The following is a 21,807-nucleotide window of genomic DNA, read 5'->3' on the forward strand; positions in this document are numbered from 1 at the left end:
TCCCACTGCAGCAGAATCCTTCTGCTGGGATCAGCTGTCCAAGCTGCGGTCTCTCCGGCCTAATAACAGAGTAAGTGTTCCTAAAAGCAACATACCCACATGTACCTGTGATTCATAGTAACCAGTATACCATAGCGTGGTTAAAAATTTGTGTACCAACAGCAGTAACTTCCAGTACGTCCACTACAGAGGAAACTGCTTTATTAGTGCTGGGAACTATGTATGCCCCAGGTTAAAAAATAGTCCTTTCCTAATTGAGGTGTAAAAGTTAGAAGATCTGTTTAGATTTTACTTTAGCTGCAAAAAAATTATTTCTGAAGCAGAATTTATCACTATCTGGTTGAAGGTTTAATAGACAATAACCGTAAGCTCAGATGAACCCTGGGGACTATTAAGAAAGAAAAAGAAAATGAAAAAACAAAAAACACTGTGCAAAGATCTCTTGAAGTAAATGGACAACATGTTTTCCCATGATAGACTATCAAAACAGTAGACAATTTTCCAAATGGAAGAAATATCACTGATACTGCGAGGAAAACGAATAATCTTTTATTTCATTCCACTGGGCAAAAAACAAAACAAAAACATCCCTCCTTCCTCTTTATCTCAGTCTGTTTTTGAAGCTATCCCAAACACCTGAAGCTGTTAACTTATTCATTCAACAAAAATTTATTGAGCATCTACTTTGTGCCAGACACTTTTCTAGGTACAGGCACTTTTCATGGCAGTGAACAAATGCCAAGTGAAACAAAATCCCTTTCTTTGTGAAGGCTACGTTCCACTGTGGGGAAGTAATAAAACATAAGTGGTGTTAGATAGGGAGGAGAGCTAAGGAGAAAAGCAAAGCAGGGAAAGAGGATAGGGTAGAAGGTGATGGGGCTGCCACATCTAAGAGAAGCCTCACAGAGGTAGCATCAAGCCCTTAATGGAGAAAGCTGTGCAGATTATCTGCAGAAAGAGGGTTCTGGGCAAAGGGAGCAGCAGGTGCAATGGCAGGAAGGGTATTGGCATGGACAAGATGGAGCAGGAAGGCTGGCATGGCTGGAGCAAGTGGGCCAGGCAGAGGGACCAGTAGGAGTCACAGAGAGAGAAAAAATTGGAGTTGGGAGAGTGCAAATCACATCTGGCCTTTAAGTTGCTACTCTGCATTCAACAGAAAGTCACTGGAGACCTTGGGGAGAGAAATGACACAGTCTGACTTTACATTTAAATGATATCATTCCAGGTGTTAGGTCAAGAATACACTGAAGGGGGCACAGATAAAAATGGAGCAACCAGTTAGAGGCCACAGCAGTAATCCAGCAGAGGTAATAATGGTCTAGGCCAAAGTGGTGTCCGTGGAGGTGATGGGAGATGGTGGACTTCTGCATGTATTTTGAAGGTAGAGCTGACAGACAGGATTGGCTAATGAGTCAAATATGGGGCAAGAATGTAATAAAGGAATCAAGGATGCTAAGGTTTCGGCCTGAGCAAGTGGAAGGCAGGGGACCACTTTCTGTGATGGGCAATTGATGTAGAGGTATGGTTTGGAATTTGGTGTTAGACATCTTAAGCAGGAGGTGCCTGTTAAACATCCGGGTCTGTCAAGCAGGCAGGAGCATATTTCTATAGTGAGTTCAGGTAAAAGATCCAGGCTGGAATACGCACTTGGGAATTACCAGCAGATAGATGGTATTTAAAGTTGTGGGTCACCAAGGGAGAGAGTGTGTACATTGAAAAGAGGTGCAAGCACTGAGTTCTGGAGCTCTCCACTGTTTAGAGGTCAGGAAAATGAGGAGGAACCCGCCATGGAGACAGAGAAGAAACAGCCCAAGATGGAGGAGGAAAACCAGGACAACGTGGTGTTTTGGAGGCAAAGGGAAGAAGGTGTTTCAAGGAAAAGGGAGGTAAGAGTGTCAACTGCTGCCCAATAGGCCAAGCAGAGGAAAACTGAGAACTGAAAAGTGGCGTTAGAATCATGTTGTCAGACTCTATGGAAAAAAGGTGAGACTGCAGCTGAAAGATCGCCATATTTACTAATTCTAAGACACCTGAATGTATATTTTAATCAATGCCTTTTCATAGTTTGTTTGTAGTGTTTCCTTTTTGTCCTTAGTGGTGTATAAAAGAGTGGTATGTCTCACAGTTAACTGTGTCTCAGATTTGGTGAAATATAGTAAGAGGTTTTTTTTACTTATACATTTGAATTCACCTATTCGTTAAAATTTGACACATCATCAATAAGCCTAATATGTCAAATTCTATACATACATTGCAATGTTAGCCACCAATTACTCGTGAAGAACATCAGCAGAATTCCAGAAATTCCTCCTCTTCTGCAAAATCTGCTTATGTAATACCTGACCAGGTTGACTCAAGGACATACATTTTTAGATGTATTTTTTCTATTTGTATTTGAGTCCTATGTGGGGGAAATGCTGATTTGCTTTTCAATATCCGAAACAGCTTAAATTTAAAAGCTGTTAGTTAAAACAGAGAGTGACATATACATTTTAAAAATAAATACCTTAGGTCGGGCACAGTGGTTCACACCTGTAATCCCAGCACTTTGGGAGACCAAGAGATCAGGAGTTTGAGACCAGTCTGGCTAACATGGCAAAACCCTGTCTCTACTAAAAATACAAAAATTAGCTGGGCATGGTGGTCCCAAATACTCAGGAGGCTGAGGCAGAAGAATCACTTGAACCTGGGAGGCAGAGGTTGCAGTGAGCCGAGATCACGCCACTGCACTCCAGCCTGGGCAACAGAGCAAGACTCTGTCTCAAAAAATAATAAATTAATTAATTAATAGCTTCACCCTAAAGGCTAGAGAACAAAGTCACTAGAGGGCGGGTCTGAGGAGAATAACAGTCTCTGACTTCCAAAGTCAAAGGCCATGCCTCTGGCCACCTTGTGCATAAGATAATGCTTTTTAGGCTACAACCATGAGAGGCTTTTTTCCTGCCAACAGTTTTGTGTGCTTTATAATCCTCAAACACCCTAAGAGGTTAAAGAGAAAGGTGCTGTCTACTGGAAATGGCGTTCCTGGACTCAGAGGTGGAAAAGGCAGTGGGATGGGGGTGGGGGTGAGAACAGTCCAACCCCGCCGCTGGAAAATGACTGCGGCCATCAGCCCGGAGCTGGAACACTAGGACACAGCAGCCTCTTAAAGGGAATAACCTGCTCCTTTCAGCCTGGCTTCCTGCTGTTTACACTTCAAGCCTACTTCCCATAGGAAATTCGGGCTGACAGACAGGATGACTGTCTGGAATTTTTAGTCAAAAAGTCTACCTGGCAAAGGAGGGAAAGCTGCTTTGGTTGCAGCAACTGCTGCTGCTGTTGCCACTGCTGTCTGGTGCTGAGAAAAACATCAAGTTCAACAGAAGTGAGTTCAGATTAGAAGGACTCCATTACCTCTGACTTGAAACAGCCTCTATTTCTTAAAACAGCCTTGTAGAGCCTTCAGCCATTGGGTGTCTGGCTTTAGAATTTTTCTATTTCAAGTAATTTATGAACAAGTAGGAAATCTGAGTGATTTCTACAGAGGAAAATTTACTGCTGATGACAATTTTGTAGGCGTTTTATTTCAGAACAAGCTGGGCTTTGCTAAGGTAAATAATTTTTTTCTTGATTGAGCAGTTTTGGTTTTTTTTCTTTTGTTTTGTTTTTTAAATCAACCACAAAAGGTTAGACCTTTCTAGCACCAAGTAATTTATGGGAAAATCCAGATTCTGATCATTAAGGGACAGTGTCTAGCGTCAGATCAGTGCCTGACTTTAAAACCTGGCACTGCTACTTCCTAGCTATGTGACCTTGGGGAAGTTACTCTTCAAACCTCAGTTTCCCCATCTGTAAAATAGGAATAGTAGTGGCCTTCCTTATAGGGTTATGAAAATGGAGTTGATATTTATAAAAACTTAGAACAGGACATGGCACTCAGGAAGCATATCAATCTTTGTTAAAGAAAAGTAGAATGTGAAAACAATGTAGCAGAAGGAGCCTTTCCTATAAAGGTTAAAAATGTATATCACAGTAATCACATTTTATGTCATCTTTGCATTCCAAATCACCTCCTGATCTTGCCTATGCTGGTAGTAACAAACACCCCATAACTTCATTTTAAGCAAAACCAAAGTGGCAAAGTGCTAACATATCATCTCTAACACACTTGATTTGTTCATTTCCAAACACTGCATATGATGGTTTTAATGATTCAGATGAAAGTTTTCTTAAGCTATTCCTGATACTTGATTGAAGAGTTTATTAATATTGTTCAAATATATCCACAGCACAGTTTACAGTTGATCAACTTCTGTCACCTAACCACCGAAACCTCTAGGAAATCTTTGTATAAGAAATATGCAATTCCACTCCTACAACTGCACTGCGTTGCAAATGTACTCCCACTATTGGACTGGCCCTTACTACTTACCCTAGAAAGAGGGAGAAGTCTGCAGGGTTTTGAGTCTGGGAGATGGGTTTTGTTCACAACCCCCAATAAAGACAAATTCTCCCACATTTGACCAATCCTAAAAGAGGAATCACACTTGGGGAAGGAAGGAAACATTTTTTTCTAAGCCTGTGGTTGGGATTCATAGGAACTTAGAACTCTGAACTGGGCTGTTATTGAGTAAACCATTTTTGCTGGTTTGCTAGGGAAAGAGGGATGTTATGATTTGCTTTGCTTGAGTAGTACACTGTGGATAAGGGATAGAATGGAAGAAATAAGAAATGTTATCACCAGAAACTCAAGTCCTAAAATATAACTTAATTCAATATATAAATAAGTACGCTAAGCAAATTATGTCTTGGTTGTTAAGCAGCGTTATTTCCCCAAAGAACAGTCTTTACATTCAAATTGAGACATCAAAGTTATGCTAATAAGAGGTTCGACCACCAAGCCAGCTGGTCTGTACTTTAACTTAGTATTTGAATTTCAATCCTAAAATACAGAAGGGGTTGGTTGTAGGTTGTTTCCAACTGCAAGTTTCAGTTTTTGCATCTCTGAAGAGAAGGATTTTAAGATGAAAAGAGACATTACAAATATTTGAATCCAAGACCTTTATCATTAAGGTGAGCAAAATCAGGCCCACGGGGTCCTTCTCTCTGCACAGCTTCCCTCCCGAGCCAATGCTGCCCCACTCCACACATCTCCCAATGAGCAGGTTTGCTTTTTCACTGGTACACAGAATATTCCCTTCTTTCGCCTCCCAAGGCTGCACCCATCAACTTAGCAGGTGCCACCCATCCTGCAAAAGCAGACCCGTGTGAGTAAATTTCCTTCCTTCCAGCCTCTAATATTGTTAGTCAGACTACCCATGCCACAGTCTGATTTTCTTTTTTCTTTTTTTTCTTTTTTTTGTTGAGATGAAGTCTCATTCTGTCACCCAGGCTGGAGTGCAGTAGTGAGATCTCGGCTCACTGTAACCTCTGCCTCCCAAGTTCCAGTGGTTCTCCTGCCTCAGCCTCCTGAGTAGCTGAGACTAGAGACACACACCATCACGCCCAGCTAATTTTTGTATTTTTTAGTAGAGATGGGGTTTCACCACGTTGGCCAGGCTGTTCTCGAACTCCTGACCTCAAGTGATCAGGCCCCAGCCTCCTAAAGTGCTGGGATTATAGGCATGAGTCACCATACTTGGCCTCACACTCTGATTTTCTTTTCCACTCTTCTTGTACTGGTCAATCTTTAAGGCATTTTATAGTCAAAGTTCCTAGTGCAGTTGTTGCCTCTGCAACCACTTCTGGCCTATGTGACTCATTATAAATTTTGACCCTAGACAGATTTCTACTTGGGTTGAAAATCAGATACAATGTCCCTCCGCCTGACCTCAGCTCTCCATGAATGCTTCAGTATGGCTCATCTCCCTGACCTTGTGGGGAAGAAAAAGGGGCAACCAACCTGGCAATTTTATCAATGTTACATATTATATCAATCAATCTGCATAGACATCCCATGAGATAGGAGTCACGCCCACATTACAGGTGAGACACAGGCTTGGTACCATGGCATAGACAGGACTGATATTCAAAACCCAAGTATATCTGACGCATGAGCCCTCACCTTTCACTGCACTATGCTGCCTCCCAGGGTGAAGTAAACAATTATCAACCCCATCTTTCTGAATCTTGGTTGCTTCTTTGAATATAAATCTCTTGAATATGTCTCTCCATCAACCCCCACTCCTCATCATGGGGTCCTAGAAAGGGAAACAAGTAGAAATTGAGGAGAAATATGTTGCAACAGTGTATTTGTGATGGTCTAGGTTTCAAGCGTCTGTCCACACCTCCACTCCTCCTTCACCAAAGGATGGAAGGGTAAGAGTGAGATGCAGTGTATGCACTAGTTCCCAGCTCCGGATCCAAAACCATATGCCTGAGAGCCAGTCCCGGCTCACCACTGACTCGCGGCGTGGCCTTAGTCAACTTACTTTATCTTCCTGTGCCACTGCTCCTCGTGTAAAATTGGCATGATCCTGACATCATAAGATTATTCTGAGAATTCAACAAGAAAATATATATAAATCCCACAGAACAGTGCCTGGCACATCATAAGCATTCAGCAAACAGGAAGTATTATTCTCTCCCTTCCCTCACCAATAATAAGGCTCTCCTAGAGGAACTTTCTTATAGATTTATCCTGGACGAGAATATTTTCAAGTAAAACTGAGTTAAAGTCAGAGAATGTCAAAAGCAGCCAGAAAGGTGCTCAAGTCTCTAAGAGGGTTCAAGGAAAGGAGACATGAAGAAGAATACCTTTGTCTCTTCAAGAGAAAGGTGGGAAGGTTTCATGCATGTTGAAAGAGTTTAAGAATTCCTTTAAGTTGCTTTCACCTGGAGCCAAGATCACCTAATTTATCTCACAGCCACCAGTTCTTTCACCTCCCGCAGCCTGAAATCATCCAGGTAAAAGATACTCATCAAAGGTAGACACATACCACTTCCCCTTCTGGCTTGATTATCATCTGGGGACCATTACCAGTGTCACCCAGGTTATCCAGGGGGAGATAGCAGGTCAAGCTCTGAGACATGCCTTCCATCCCTGCCTCCTCATCTACCCTATGCCCCTGATAAGGGCCAAAGGGCTATGTTCCTTCATTCCTTTGCTTCCCTAACCTCAGTCTCCAGTATCCTCATTTATCTTCTAGGTTTTTGCATCGCCTGTGTGTTTTCTCATTCAAGAAACTTGAGTAATTGTTTACAAACCAGAATGTCCTCTGCACTAAGCAGAAGAACCCTGCAGTCCTTTGACCAGGAAAGCAACATGTCAAATATAAAGAGCACTGTCTCGGGAATTAGAGAGCCAGGCCTTGGCTTCCCTCTAACCCTACTGGCCATGTGACTTCGGGCAAGTCACCCTTCCTTCCTGTGCCTCAGCTTCATCCTCAGTATAATGAGAGGAATGGACTAAGTGAATCTCTTCTAACCCTGACTTACATACAAACACACACACACACACACAGACACACACACACACACACACACACACACACACACACACACACACATCCCCATGATCTTCATTGCTCTCCAACTTGTAAATTTTCCAAAAAATAAAATGAAAACAAGCACTATGTTACTAAAGCCTAGTAGGCCCTAGTCCTGGAACAGTGCCTTGAACATGGTGTTCAAATATATATAATTAAATAAAAACATCACAAGTTAAGCAGTCGAATAACAAGTCTTTTTAAAGATTATTTTCTAGTTTTTCCTTTCCCCTGAGATCCTTTAAGAGTGAACCTGGTTACAAACTTATCCCAAACTTCCCTCCATCATTTCAGAGTAGGATAGCATGTTTACTTCATATAATGTATTTCCCTGCTTTAGCCAAATTCCAACTAATTCAGAATTGGGCAGACATTTAGCTTCTATTTAGGCAAATAATGCAACCTATAGATAACAATAACTCTCAACCAAGAGATAATACACCAAAAAGCAGAACAAAGAGGGAGAAATATCATCTAAGACAGCGAATAATTCCTCTCTAATTTAATATCTCTCATTTTTCCAGGAAGAAATTTGGTTGTCATAGCTAAAAATATACCCTGTGGACAAGAGGTCTACCTGGGCCCCTGGAAAGCCACCTTCTTCCCAGCAGAGCACTTAGCCTGTAACCTGCATGTGAAACCAGACGTGGACATTGCCTTTCTAGAAGTGAAATAAATTATTTCTATAACCCCGGCCTCCACCCATATATGAGTGACAGTTTTCTCCATTTGCAAGAATCACTTTTATGTTATCTTGTAAAATTTAAGCACGTAGTCCCAACAAATTACAAAGATTCACTGATCTGTGGTAAACATGTAATTTAAGGAAGTTTTTACTGGGGAGAGTCATGTTCACACTAATAAGCCATGATCAGAAATACTAAAGTTAAGAAGGATTTCCAGTATAGCCAAAACCTGCACCTATTTATTAATACTTAAGAGACTGGGAGGGTTTTACTTCCAGGACATGTGTATCCCAGAAGCTGGCTACTCTCTACAGGTGGATATGACCTGTTGACCTCTTACCAGCCCATACAAGAATTGAGCAACTTTTCCAAAGCAAGTAAAGCATTTACTAGGTATGTAAATACCTCGTGACCCACCTTGTGACCAATGCAAGGTTGTTCTCAGGAGTTCTGTTTATGGTTGGGGCTCCTTGGCTCATATGAAACCAAAGTGTCCCTCATCATAAATATTCAGAGATGGATGAAACCTTTGGATAGGACTTTTCCATTCCTTTACAATCAGGCTGCATGCTAGAATATTATAATTTTTGGTTACACACTTGAAGGGAATGAAAGACTCAAGACATTACTAGTTCTATAATAACTGCTCAATTTCAATTACTACAAAAATATCTCACATTCGGAAGTAGGATCAAGATGGCCGAATAGGAACAGCTCCGGTCTGCGGTTCCCAGCGTGATCGATGCAGAAGATGGGTGATCTCTACATTTCCAACTGAGGTACCTGGTTCATCTCACAGGGACTGGTTGGACAGTGGGTGCAGCCCATGGAGGGCAAGCTGAAGCAGGGCGGGGCGTTGCCTCGCCTGGGAAGCACAAGGGGTCAGGGGATTTCCCTTTCCTAACCAATAGAAGGCCCTGACAGACAACCGGGAAAAACAGGACACTTCTGCCCAAATACTGCACTTTTCCCAAGGTCTTAGCAACCGGCAGACGAGATTCTCTCCCGTGCCTGGCTCAGCGGGTGCCACACCCACAGAGCTTTGCTCACTGCTACTGCAGCAATCTAAGATCGAACTGCGAGGTGGCAGCCTGGCTGGGGGAGGGACATCTGCCATTGCTGAGGCTTGAGTAGGTAAACAAAGCAGCAGTAAGCTCGAACTGGGCAGACCCCACCACAGCTCAAAAAGCCTGCTTCATCTAGACTCCACCTCTGTGGGCAGGGCATAGCTGAACAAAAGGCCACAGACAACTTCTACAGACTTAAACGTCCCTGTCTGACAGCTCTGAAGAGAGAAGTGGTTCTCCTAGCATGGCATATGAGCTCTGAGAAGGGACAGACTGCCTTCTCAAGAGGGTCCCTGACCCCCATGTAGCCTAACTGGGAGTCACCTCCCAGTAGGGGCCAACAGACACCTCATAAAGGCAGCTGCCCCCTAGGATAAAGCTTCCAGAGGAAGGATCAGGCAGCAATATTTGCTGTTCTGCAATATTTGCTGTTCTGCAACTTCCGCTGGTGATACCCAGGCAAACAGGGTCTGGAGGGAACCTCCAGCAAACTCCAACAGACCTGCAGCTGAGGGACCTGACTGTTAGAAGGAAAACTAACAAACAGAAATGAATACCAACAAAAGGTCATTTGCACCAAAACCCCATCTGTTGGTCACCAACATCAAAGGTAAAAGGTAGATAAAACCACAAAGATGGGGAGAAACGAGAGCAGAAAAGCTGAAAATTATAAAAATCAGAGCACCTCTTCTCCTCCAAAGGAGGACCTTGTGACCTAATTTAAATAGAAATTTTCACTAACCTGCCCTCACACTCTCATAAACCTGGGGGAAAGTGCTTTCATGTTGCAGTGAGCACACAATCCTTCTGTGGCTTCAGGTTGGCATTGAGCGTGGTCTCTTCCCTCTGACTAGCAGCGCAGTGTTCTCCACCCTACAGCACATTGCAGGACCCCTCAGGCCAATGTTTTTCCTGATAGAAACCAGCAAGACAGTAGGCACACTCAGGTAAGGCACAAATAAACTGTCACACTGATCAAAATCTGGTGGCCCTTCTGTGATGGGTTCAAGTCTCCTGATTTTGCAAAGAAAGACGAGATGAAAAGAGAGGAAGTGCCTTGCCTGAGATCATCCAGTCTTTTAGTAGCAGAATAGATCTGAACCTCAGCTTTCCCAGACCCCCTCCTCTCTTCTCTATGGCTCCAGTTTGGCAAAGAGATGAATTGTAGCAGGTACATGGCATGTACACCTGTGAGGTGGACCCATACATAAGATGGAGCTCTCCCGGTGAAAGCTGACATCTGTTAGGAGATGGAGGAAGCATAGAACAATTTTTAAAGGAAAATACAAGGACAGCTGCCACCTTTTCCTTGCTCCCACTCATAGCTGATGGTTCTCCTTTGTTACTTAACCCTTCAGCAGACTTAGAAACAGTTACTGCTAGAGGAAAAACTGAGCTCGAACTGTTGAAATTCGAGAAAGTCTCCAAGAATCAGACTGTTTATCTAAGCTGTGCAAGCCAGCAGAAGGTGAAAAAGAAGCTGCTAAAAGATGACCAGTCTATGGTGTAGACCAGATGCTGGTACACGACAGCCTGCAGGACAAACCACCTGTTCTTGCAAATAAAGCTTTGCTGGAACACAGCCACACCCATCATTTACATGGTGTCTCTGGCCACTTCATACTACTGACTTTCAAACAGAGTGGAGTAGTTGCAACCTGTAATCCTAAAAATCTCCTAGATTCTCTTAAAATACTTCGTAACTTGCTGACCCGTGGTATAGATAGCTTAGGGAAAATATTGTTTTGGACAGCATATATTTACATCCAAGTCTAAAGTCACTGAAGGTCAATCCATTTCCACACTAGTTAAACATAAGCACCCAAGCATTTACAAAGCTGCCTTGGCCTTTGAATTAGCAGGGTTCTCTCTCCTGGCATCACCCTGCTCTCCAGTGTTCATTGGCTGATGTGTTTCACTTTGAAATCAGCAAATCAGATAAGGGATGTCAGCAATCTTTTCCTAGTCAGTTTTTGCGTATATTAAAGCAGTGCTGTTACAGAAGTCTCCTTTAGCTCTGAAAAATAATTCTTATCATCTATGGCAATTTAGTATAAAGAACCCACCTGAAGGTCTCTATGTTTAAATCCCTAACACCAACATCAGTATAAGTCAACAAGAAAAAAACCAATGCAATGTCTTTAAAACAATACGGTCTTAAAAAGTATATGTAGATTAGTTAATTTATGGGTGCTGTACACCAGTGCTATCCAAGAGAACTTTATATGATGATGGCAGTGTTCTCTATCTGTCCTATCCAATATGGTAACCACAAGCTATGTCTGGCTACTGAGTACTTAAGATGTGGCTGGTGCAACTGAGGAGCTGAATTTTTAACTTTAGTTAATTTTAGTTTTAAATTAAATAGCTCATGACGCTAGTGGTTACCATATGTGCCAGCTTAGCTCTGGACCACCCCTCCTCGAGCCCTATTCCAGGCATAGGGAAACACACAGTAAGACCCAATGTCTTCTCTCTAAGAACTTAGAAGCTATGTGGGGAGACAAACCACATAGCCACAAAGAGTTAAACAGTGACAGATGGCGAGAGCTAAAGGAATGAAGAAATTGCATCTTAGAATCCAGTTCTACAGGATAAGACCTTTGCCCTTTTGCTGTAGTGGGTACAAAACAATCTGCTTGAGAAACAGTGCCTGCCCCGACTGATTTCATAATCCCTGTTGCAGCTGATTTAAAGGAGATGCTGCCTATCTACGGCATGTGCCTCATGTAACTACGTGGAGAGGGATCACTGTCTCTAACAAATGCTTACTGCAGTGTCTCCTCAAGGCAGAGCACTGAAGAATGTGCTAATCAGAAACTGAGCAGGTTTAAACTATATCCGATTCCTTTGTCTCCCACCTTTTTTCCCTCACTTTTCTTCACAGTCTGAAGGAAAAAGGAAATATGATCCAAGCCAGAAACTGCCGATGTTTTGTTCCTTTAGTCACTTTGCAGAGCTTCTTTGTCCATAAGTACTTTCAGGGCAATTCTTACTCCTCACCTGCTTGTCAAACTTCCCCTCTAAATTTCTAGGCCAACTCGTTGCTGAGAACAAGACTTCCTACTTTTTTCAAATGGTTAAAGAGGGAGGAAGAATGGGGAGGGAAGGGAGGAAGGAGAGGAAGAAAGAAGGAAAAGGGAAATAGTAACGGCACAAATTAAAAACAGCAATGAGCGAACAGCAATTGGGTTCTGTTCTCAGCTACACTGTTTTTCAGTTGGGACTGGAATACACTTTTGTAGCCTCCATAGCTATAAGGAAATGAACAAAGTGTTTTCAGCTCATTGGTGACTTTTCTTAGTGCCATGTATGGCCAATTGTATAGGGATTAAGTTCTACTATCTTTACTTTTGTTCTTTTGTGACAAAACAGATCAAATAAAAAATGTTTTCCATGTAACCTAGTGGTTAATGTGAATCCACATATATCCTTAATTTTTAATTAAATTGAACTTTTTGGACACTCCCCCGCCACTTACCCCATTATGTTGAGGTTATACAACATAAAGAAATACATCTTTTAAAAATGATAAAAGCATGACAAATTGAGTATTAACAATATTCTTTTTTTTTTTTTTTTTTTTTTTTTGAGACGGAGTCTCACTCTGTCACCCAGGCTGGAGTGCAGTGGCGCAATCTCGGCTCACTGCAAGCTCCGCCTCCCGGGTTCACACCATTCTCCCGCCTCAGCCTCCGAGTAGCTGGGACTACAGGCGCCCGCCACCGCGCCCGGCTAGTTTTTTGTATTTTTAGTAGAGACAGGGTTTCACCATGTTGCCAGGATGGTCTCGATCTCCTGACCTCGTGATCCACCCGCCTCGGCCTCCCAAAGTGCTGGGATTACAGGCTTGAGCCACCGCGCCCGGCCAACAATATTCTTATCTTGCTGACACTTCAACCTCTTAACTATAATTTTGTATATAAACATTCTGAAGTACTTCCAATTCCTGTTGCTGAAGTAGATATACTACATGAAACCACAGTCCAGTCCCCAAACACATACCAACATCTACCAAACATAAAATTGCTCTGACTTCAGAAAGGAAGAAAGCGTACAAAATACCACAGCACCCTCATTCTTCCATCTCCTAGCCATGTGAGGCCTCATCTTATGTTTCCAATACTAGGACTCTATGAAAGTACGATTGTAGCTTTTAAAGTTTTTCACCTTTAAAAACTGTAAGTCCATGGTAGATGAAGATGGATGAGTAGAGCTGAATAATAAAAGAGGTTTCTGTTCGCAAGAAAGACGGAAACCAATGGCCTAGCTTCAGAGTTCGGAGGATCTATATGGCATCCAGGAGCATGACTTGTTCTACTGAGGGTAGGCAGGGATAAGTAAGACCTCTGATAGAAAACAACCCAAGGCTAAGCCATTTCCTTCCCACCTTATCCTCATGAACAATTCAGTGTGAAATAGACAAGGACCAGGAAAAGATCTTATTATACAGGATTATCTGCTGGCCAGAACTCAGTGCAATCAGACCAACAAAGCCCTGTTTCTAGAAGCCACTCTGAGCACCTGCAATGGCTTTACTAAACAGAACCTCTCTTTGTAATAGGATTTTACCCGGTTGCATGTTTGAGACTAGCAATTTGGAAAGAAAAGACTTTCCTTAGAAAAGCATCTTAAATATAAATATCCCAATGCAAAAATCTGAGGAACAAGCCTAAACTATTGGAAGAGACAGTTATGCCTCAATGAAACTACTGTAATTTAGTTTGAAAAGCACATTGCTGAGGTACTGCTTTCACAGAAGGGTAGGATCGGGCTTTGTTTGATTTGGCACTTCCATTATTTTTACAAAGTAGGATATTGTTTTAAGGACACAGGCATAGTAGTTTATAAGGTTACTATGGTCATAAGAACATCTAAGATCATTATATTAAATTGCTTTCTGCTGCTGGACCAGTTTTTACTCTACCACTTGCTGTGTTCTCAAGAATTTTAAAAACCAGACTGCAAAAGAGAGTTTTAAAATGTAGCTGATCATAATCTAATCTATAAAAGCAACTACTAAAGGAACGGAGTTGCTTTTGTAATAAAGTGAATAATGAGAGGACAGTTCCAGATATTTAATTATCTACCAAGATGTTCACATTGTTTTCTACTAATTGGGTAAATCTGCAACAGAACAAATATCCTGACTAGCCACTTACAGGGCAGTTTAATGCAATTCTGATCCTAGACTGGATCCTACGCTAGAGAAAAAAAGTATATTATCTACCAAGGGCCTTATTGCGTCAACATACAATATTGGCAAATGAAAGGCAAAGGATTGTAACCCTGCTAAATTTATTAAGGTTGAAAACTGTAGTATGTTTTCTGCAGAGAATAGTCTTATTGTCAGGAAATACATGCTAAAGTATCAGGGGATAAAAGGCCATAAAATAATTAAGAAAAAATATTTTTTCCATGTATGTATGTGTATATATGTACATAATTATGTATTATATATTACATGTTATATAATGTATAATAAGCTATTCTATAATGCATATTTTATAATATAAAATCTATGTGTGTGTGTGTGTTTTTTTTTTTTTTTTTTTTTTTTTTTTGAGATGAAGTCTCCACTCTGTGGCCCAGCTGGAGTGTATGGCATGATCTTGGCTCACTGCAACCTCTGCCTCCAAGGTTTAAGTAATTCTTCTGCCCCAGCCTCCTGAAGAGCTGGTACTATAGGCATGTGCCACCACACCTGGCTAATCATTGTATTTTTAGTAGATACGGAGTTTCGGCATGCTGGCCAGGCTAGTCTCAAACTCCTGACCTCAGGTGATCTGTGTGCCTCAGCCTCCCAAAGTGCTGGGATTACAGGCATGAGCCACCGCACCTGGCCCTATAGGTGTATTTTTTATGTAGAGAGAGCAAACGATAAAGCAAAAGAGCAACATGTTAATAATAGGTAAACGTTGGCACAGGTATATAGGTATTCTTTGTACTGTTGTTGCAACTTTTCAAAAGTTTGGAAATATGTACAAATAAGATTTTTTTTTTTAATTAAAAAGAAGGGGGCAATTGAAGCTTTCCCCAGACAGGCTTCCAGTAAATAGTTGTCTTATTCAAGTTTATGCAGGATTAGACTGCTAAGACCCAACTAGGATGTTTGCCTCTGTCCGACTTTCACTTGACTTTTGACCATTTACATCATAGGTGTCCAATCTTTTGGCTTCCCTGAGCCACACTGGAAGAAGAATAGTCTTGGGCCACATAAAATACACCAACAATAACTGATAAGCTTTAAAAAAAAAATGCTGGGGGAGGTGGCTCATGCCTGTAATCCCAGCACTTTGGGAGGCCGAGGCAGGCAGATCACCTGAGGTTGGGAATTCGAGACCAGCCTGACCAACACGCAGAAACCCCATCTCTACTAAAAATACAAAATTAGCTGGGCATGGTAGCACATGCCTGTCATCCCAGCTACTCGGGAGGCTGAGACAGAAGAATTGCTTGAACCTGGGAAGCGGAGGTTGCAGTGAGCCGAGATCGTGCCATTGCACTCCAGCCTGGGCAACAAGAGCTAAATTCTGTCAAAAAACAAAACAAACAAAAAAAAAAACCCTCATAATGTTTTCAGAAAGTTTATGAATCTGTGTCAGGCCACATTCAAAGCTAAAACTTAAAGCTGTCCTGGGTCAGAGGTTGGACAAACTTAATTTACACAAATCAACAAGGGGAAGCAAAATGAGTTGCAAGACTTTAACTTTTCCTAAATTTTTCATTATAGAAGTAGCATGTACTTAGTACAGACAACTTGGGGAAAGTACAGAAAACTAATAAAGAAAAAAGAAAACCATGCATAAATCCCACCACACTGGGGAAAAAGAAATGTCACTTTAGCATATTTCCATTCAGTCTTATTCTCAAGTTTTATGAGAGTTGGGATTATATTCTATAAAGTATGTGGTTTGGTGTTTGTTTTTTTCCTTTAACCTAGTATAAACACTTTCCTGGCTAAAATCAAAAACTTCATAAAATCTTGAATGTCAACATAATATTCCATTCTATGAATACACCATAATTTACTTAGTTATTTCCCTAAAACTGTCCTTCTGTTGTTTTCAATTTCTGTGAGACATGATGTTAGTTTAAAAGTTTAAGATCTTTGTGCTTATAACTTTGTTTCAATATTTCTGATTATACCTTTATGATAGAGTCACAAGAATGGAATTGCCATGCCAAATGGTATCAATATTTGTAAGACTACAAAAAGCCAAACTGCTGTTTAGAAAAGTAGATACACCCCTTTCTCTTTGAGGGGAGAGGACACACCTGAATGGGGTTATCAAAACTGGGCTGAAGTTTCATTTAGGATTTAAAGAAAGGGAAGTTACTGCACAGTCTGAAAACTGCAGTCTTCAGATCAAACTGAGCTCTGAGACAAGTTCTGTAAGCTATTTTTTTTTTTGCCCTCAAAAGAGGAAAGGCCAAAATATTCCAGCCCATATGCAACACATGCTGACTACCAGGAAAGTAACACTGAGCCTCAGATGATGACCGACCTATTAGGCTTCTGGGGTCTACAATCCAAAAGACCATCCTACCCTCCTGACAGACATGGGATCCTAAAAAGTTAAGTGGGGAAAATATATATGTGAGGAAATTGTTAGGAATCTAAAAGCAAGGTTCTGACTGAAGAAGGCAAACTTATGACAAGTTGGGTTTTGTCCCCTTTACTTGCTTCACAGCCTAATCGTATAGAAAAAGCAAGTGCTCCAACAGTCAGGAGTCTCGTCCTATCTGTCCTCAAAAACAACTAGCCTCTTGTTTGGATCAATGTTGCCAAACCTCTCTGAACTCAAATTCCTCATTTGTTAAATGACAAGGTCAAACAAAGTCCCTAGGGGTCACCCAGGTCTCTGATTCTGCAACATTCTTCTGTTTTAAAGGCACCAGGGGAAAAGGAGGAAGAGAGATTACTCTCTCTGAATGTATTACTTCTAATAAGACAGTCAATCTCTTTTTCTATAACACGACTGGATCAAGTAGTGTTTGGTCTATGAAAGAGATTCCACAAACTATGCATTCCCATTCCTTCAGAAAACAGGGACCAGGGAAAAAGCAGCAGAGAGATCTGTGAGCAAGGAGAAAAGAGAGAAGGCTCACCATGGCCATTGCAGTAGTAGATCCATTTCTCCCGGTTCTGGGTTGGAGTCATGGATTTCTTCAGCCCTGCCTTTTCCACAATGGCACTGGGATCCTGCCGGGGCCCCTTTTTCAGAGTCCTCGAGCTTTTCCGGATACTGCACACCACAATCACCACAAGCACCAGCAGCAGGAAAAGCACAATCATCCAGGGCAAATGCTCATTGATGTCAAAATGCTTGTGTAGGTTCTGTCTAGGATGTCCCCTCTTGGGGCCCTTGATGGGCGTGCTGGACTTCTCGCCCCCAGTGGCCTCCATGGACGGCAGCAGCTTCAGGATGTGTCTGTGGTGGGGGCCTTGCTGGTGGTTGACTACCTGAAGGTTTGGGAGGGTCTTGTTCACGTCTTCCTTCCCCCTTGCTGAGCTTGTGTTGTCAGGGACTGTCCCTTCCTGGATGCTACTCAGTACCTTTGGTCTAACAGAGGCAGAAGAGTTGGATTCTGTTGAGTTCATGCCTAGAAAAAAGAGTAAGGAGGGGGGAAGAGCTTTTCCATATTTGGGGATCTATACATTCCCTCCTTTCCCAGGTCATCTCCAAGGTAGGCCAGATAATCAAAGATGAGATGACCTTTGGGGCTTAAGAATAAATTATGTTGCACATTTTCATAAAGACCCTATGTGGAAGGCAAAAATGGAACTGAACCACTAAACTCACTTTCTTACACCAAAACCAAGGGCATCCTTAAGGATCCGACAGCTGAGCTTGACAGCAGCTTCTCCTGTACTTCATATACTGAGCAGGCACATACATGTGCAGAGATCTAATCAATTCTTATTTTCAGTTTTCAGAGAACCAGTTCAAATTTAATTCTTTTGTCCATCCTCCTTCTCCCACCTTTTGACTATTTTATGATGCAGCGGTAAAACTGAGACTATGACTAAGATAAAGAAAAGAAATCAAATGCAAATTTGACTAGTGAAAGACTTGGTGGGACAGGTCAGTGATTAAGAGCATCTGTTAACAAGAGATTAAACAAAATTTGGGCTGGCAGCTCAGCGGACTTTCTCTCAGAGAAGTCTCCACAAGTAATCTTCATTAAGAAGTATGAGAGATGGGAATCTTGAGTCCCAAGAGACAGGACTTAGCCTAAGAAAAGCTGGAGTGGCCATCTGAACTCTTGGAGGCTGTTTCTTCATTTCAATTGGCATTTGTAAGATGGCTCTCTCCACAGGGTTATCATGAAGGCTAAATGTAATCATGCATGAGAGGACACTAGGAGGAACAACTCAAGTGGGTCATCATCTCATGAAAATTACATTCAATCAAAAAGGATTTGAAAATAAAGCATAAATTTTATATTCTGCTGGAGGTTCTGATGGAAAACTTGAATAATTGATACAAGGAGTAAAGTTAAAATCATTGGGAAAAACTAAAGTTATTATTTTCCAGACATGAGTGCTAGTTACCTTCAATCTGATACAAATTTGCCTATTTCCTGATGCTTCTAACTTTCCTACCCATTCTTTGCCCTACCTGGATTCAAAATTCATCCCTCGCTCCCAGATGTAATGGTATTTTCTCCCTTTCTCCCTCTTTCTCTGCTCCTGCCTGTGTCTGCCTGGGACTGACTCCATGTTGGAAAACTTTTAATCTGGAAGGAACCTGAAACATCTAAATCATTCATTTGTTTGACAAGTTTGAAACTGAGGCCTGAAGAGGTTAAGTGACTTACATAAGGTCACACGCTGTCCTTGTTTCTCTTGGTCCATATTTTATAGCTTAATGTGACCTAGTTTTTAGATATTTGATCTCCCCTAATAGAAAACTTCTGAGTCTACATGTTTCTACTAAGTCCAAAGAAGCCAGATTTAATTAGCCACCATTTGAAGGCCTCTTCTCCAAGGGGTGACTTTGGAATAACAAAGTGGAGAAAACATCTTTGGTATAAGCCCACTCTTGGTACCGCCACTGGGCTCAAAGCCTTCCTCAAATAAATAATTCATGAGGTTAAGTTACCTTTGGGAACATAAGTGGAGGAAGGGACTTCATGGGAATCCATGTGCTCTGGGCGTGAAAAGATGGCTGTGCCAGGGGAAGGTGAAGTGGAGCTGGAGAAGGACGGAAGTGTGCCACAGACGTTGTCTGCCTCCTTGGTCCCCGGCTTGATCACCACCAGGTTCTGACTCAGACAGTCTGTGTATGCTTTGCATTTCATCACACTAGAAGGCACATCTGAGAAGGTACCCCGAGCACACTGCTTACACCGCACATCCTCAGTCTCTGTCCCTTTCTTCCGCACACCCCAACCCACAGGACACACCGTATGGGGGGCACAGGTTGCGTTAGACTGGAACATGCCAGGTGGGCAAGTGCATTCTCGGTCAGTCAAGGCAGCACAAGGTAATTTCTCAATCATTGGCCATGGGCATGGCTGACTACAGTCATGGCATTTCTCTATGCCATTCTCATGCCTGGTAAAGGTCCCCACAGGGCAACTGCTGCAGACGCGCAGGCTTGTGTTGGTACAATGCTCAGAGACATAGGTTCCTGCTGGACACTTGTCACAGGTTAGCACCTGGCCGGTGGCACGGTCAACATGGCGGTATGTGCCAATGAGATTCGAGGCCTTCTGTTCTGGCTGAGCTGTGGTGGTGCTAAGCAATCCAAGCTGAAAGAAACAGAAGGGGAGGGAAAGGAAGAAAAACCAAGAAGATGTTACATAGGAGCAGGGGAGAAAAAGGGTCAACAATTCCAGCACCACCATCATCATTCCTGTTAAAGATCCGACCAGGACTGCATCCTCTTGACAGCGTGCTGCAACACAGTAGAACTACAGAAACGAAGACGTGGATCCCATCCTACAGCTTGATCTACTGGCTGTGATGCTTTGGTTTCATTGCCTGACCTTTGCCTCAGCTTCCTTTTTTTCCATTTGTAAAATGAAACTGACAATGTATCTCAAATTGATTATAAAAATTAGTTGAGAATATGGATGTGAAAACACTTCATAGCTGAGATTTAAAATGTTATATACGGCTGGGTGCAGTGGCTCACAATCCCAGCATTTTGGAAGGCCAAGGCACGCGGATCACCTGAGGTCACGAGTTCGAGACCAGCCTGGCTGACATGGTGAAACCCCGTCTCTACTAAAAGTACGAAATTAACCAGGCATGGTGGCACATGCCTGTAATCCCAGCTACTCGGGAGGCTGAGGCATGAGAATCGCTTGAACCTGGGAGGCGGAGGTTGCAATGAGCCGAGATCTCGCCATTGCACTCCAGCCTGGGTGACAAGAAACTCTGTCTCAAAAAAAAAAAAAAAAAAAAAGTTATATACTAGACAAAATCCAAATGCAATAGGAAAATAACTTGCTAAATAGTTCTCTTCCTCTCCCCAACCCCAATGTTAAGCTGCCATTTCATGGTGGGAGGACAGGGCAGCTGAGAACCAGGAAGGCATGCATTCAAGCTGCCACTTCCACAGCACCAGATTGCCTGCTTGGCATTACCTGACAGTCACGGCATGATTTTTTCATACAGTTTGCATATGTGAAGCTAAACTTTTATTTATTTGTCAAAACAGAGGCGGGCCTTTGGCATTTTTGTAATGTGCTTTAATCAACAGAGTTGATGCTTTTAGATTCACATTCACACCGTTTGTTCAGCCTTTGAAGACCATAGCTACGAAAGCATGGGCCTGCAGCCACCCAGGAGAGGAAGCACAAAGCTAGACCCAGCAAGAGGGAGTCAACAGGCGCTTAGGGGAAAGGAAATTATATTTGTGGGACTAAATCCTGAGGTCCTTCTGAGAAGACAGTGGGGGAGAATAAGAATATTAAGAGAAAGGTTTTCTGCATTAATCAATATTGAGAAGTTCCAACAGTTTTCACTATCCTTTATGAAACGCACAAAGTTTATGTGTCAGGCCAATAATGGCTGCCTCAAACTACCAGCTACCCAGCAGGGCAAATTCCCTCTAAATTGGTTGCTATAGCAGTGACTAAGAGAATATATCAAAAAATTTTTTCGTAGTGATCAGTTTCTGTCTTTTTAGCACCTTGACACTTAATTCAAGGTTCAGTTCTCTCCCATCCCAAAATTTAACTATTTGAATCAAAAGTATTTCCCTGAAGTCCCTTCCCCTATCCCAGAGCTGCCCATCTAGTTAAATGACAATATTGAAAACTAATTTTCAGCTTATGACGGTATATTCATTTTTTCTGTCGAGACCCTCCCCCATGCCAAAAAAAAAAAAAAAAAAAAGGACAGTTGTTGATTCTCTTGTGAAGAAGCTTAACCTCATCTTAGAGCCTGGAAAAAATCTCCTGCTTGATGATAAAATCTGTAATGTCTTCCCTTTTCCCTTCTGACTTTACCTTTTGTTTTCTTGTTCCTTCTATTTGCAAAATAAGCCCCAGCCACCTTTTTCCGAGCACAGCAGATGCACTGGATAAAAGGAACCATCCTGCGGAGCCCAAGTTACATTTGTCAAGAAT

At 42.1% G+C, this 21,807-nt stretch overlaps 1 protein-coding gene and 1 long non-coding RNA gene across 2 annotated transcripts in view; both read right to left on the minus strand.

The window, feature by feature from the left end:
* The window catches only part of TNFRSF21 (TNF receptor superfamily member 21), a 73,511-nt gene that overhangs the window by 31,364 nt on the left and 20,340 nt on the right, over nucleotides 1-21,807 (minus strand). The window contains exons 2-3 of the mRNA XM_050787481.1: nucleotides 19,329-19,980; nucleotides 17,332-17,826 (exon numbers count right to left, since the gene is read on the minus strand). Of these exons, the coding sequence (XP_050643438.1) occupies nucleotides 17,332-17,826; nucleotides 19,329-19,980 (1,147 nt within the window). The remainder of the gene's footprint in view (nucleotides 1-17,331; nucleotides 17,827-19,328; nucleotides 19,981-21,807) is intronic.
* Nucleotides 534-17,325, minus strand: LOC126952687 (uncharacterized). The gene is made up of 2 exons (XR_007725004.1): nucleotides 8,570-17,325; nucleotides 534-6,474 (listed from the first exon to the last, which is right to left on the minus strand). It is a non-coding gene; the product is annotated as an uncharacterized LOC126952687 (long non-coding RNA).

This window comes from Macaca thibetana, chromosome 4 (assembly GCF_024542745.1).
Source record: "Macaca thibetana thibetana isolate TM-01 chromosome 4, ASM2454274v1, whole genome shotgun sequence".
NCBI lineage: Eukaryota > Metazoa > Chordata > Mammalia > Primates > Cercopithecidae > Macaca > Macaca thibetana.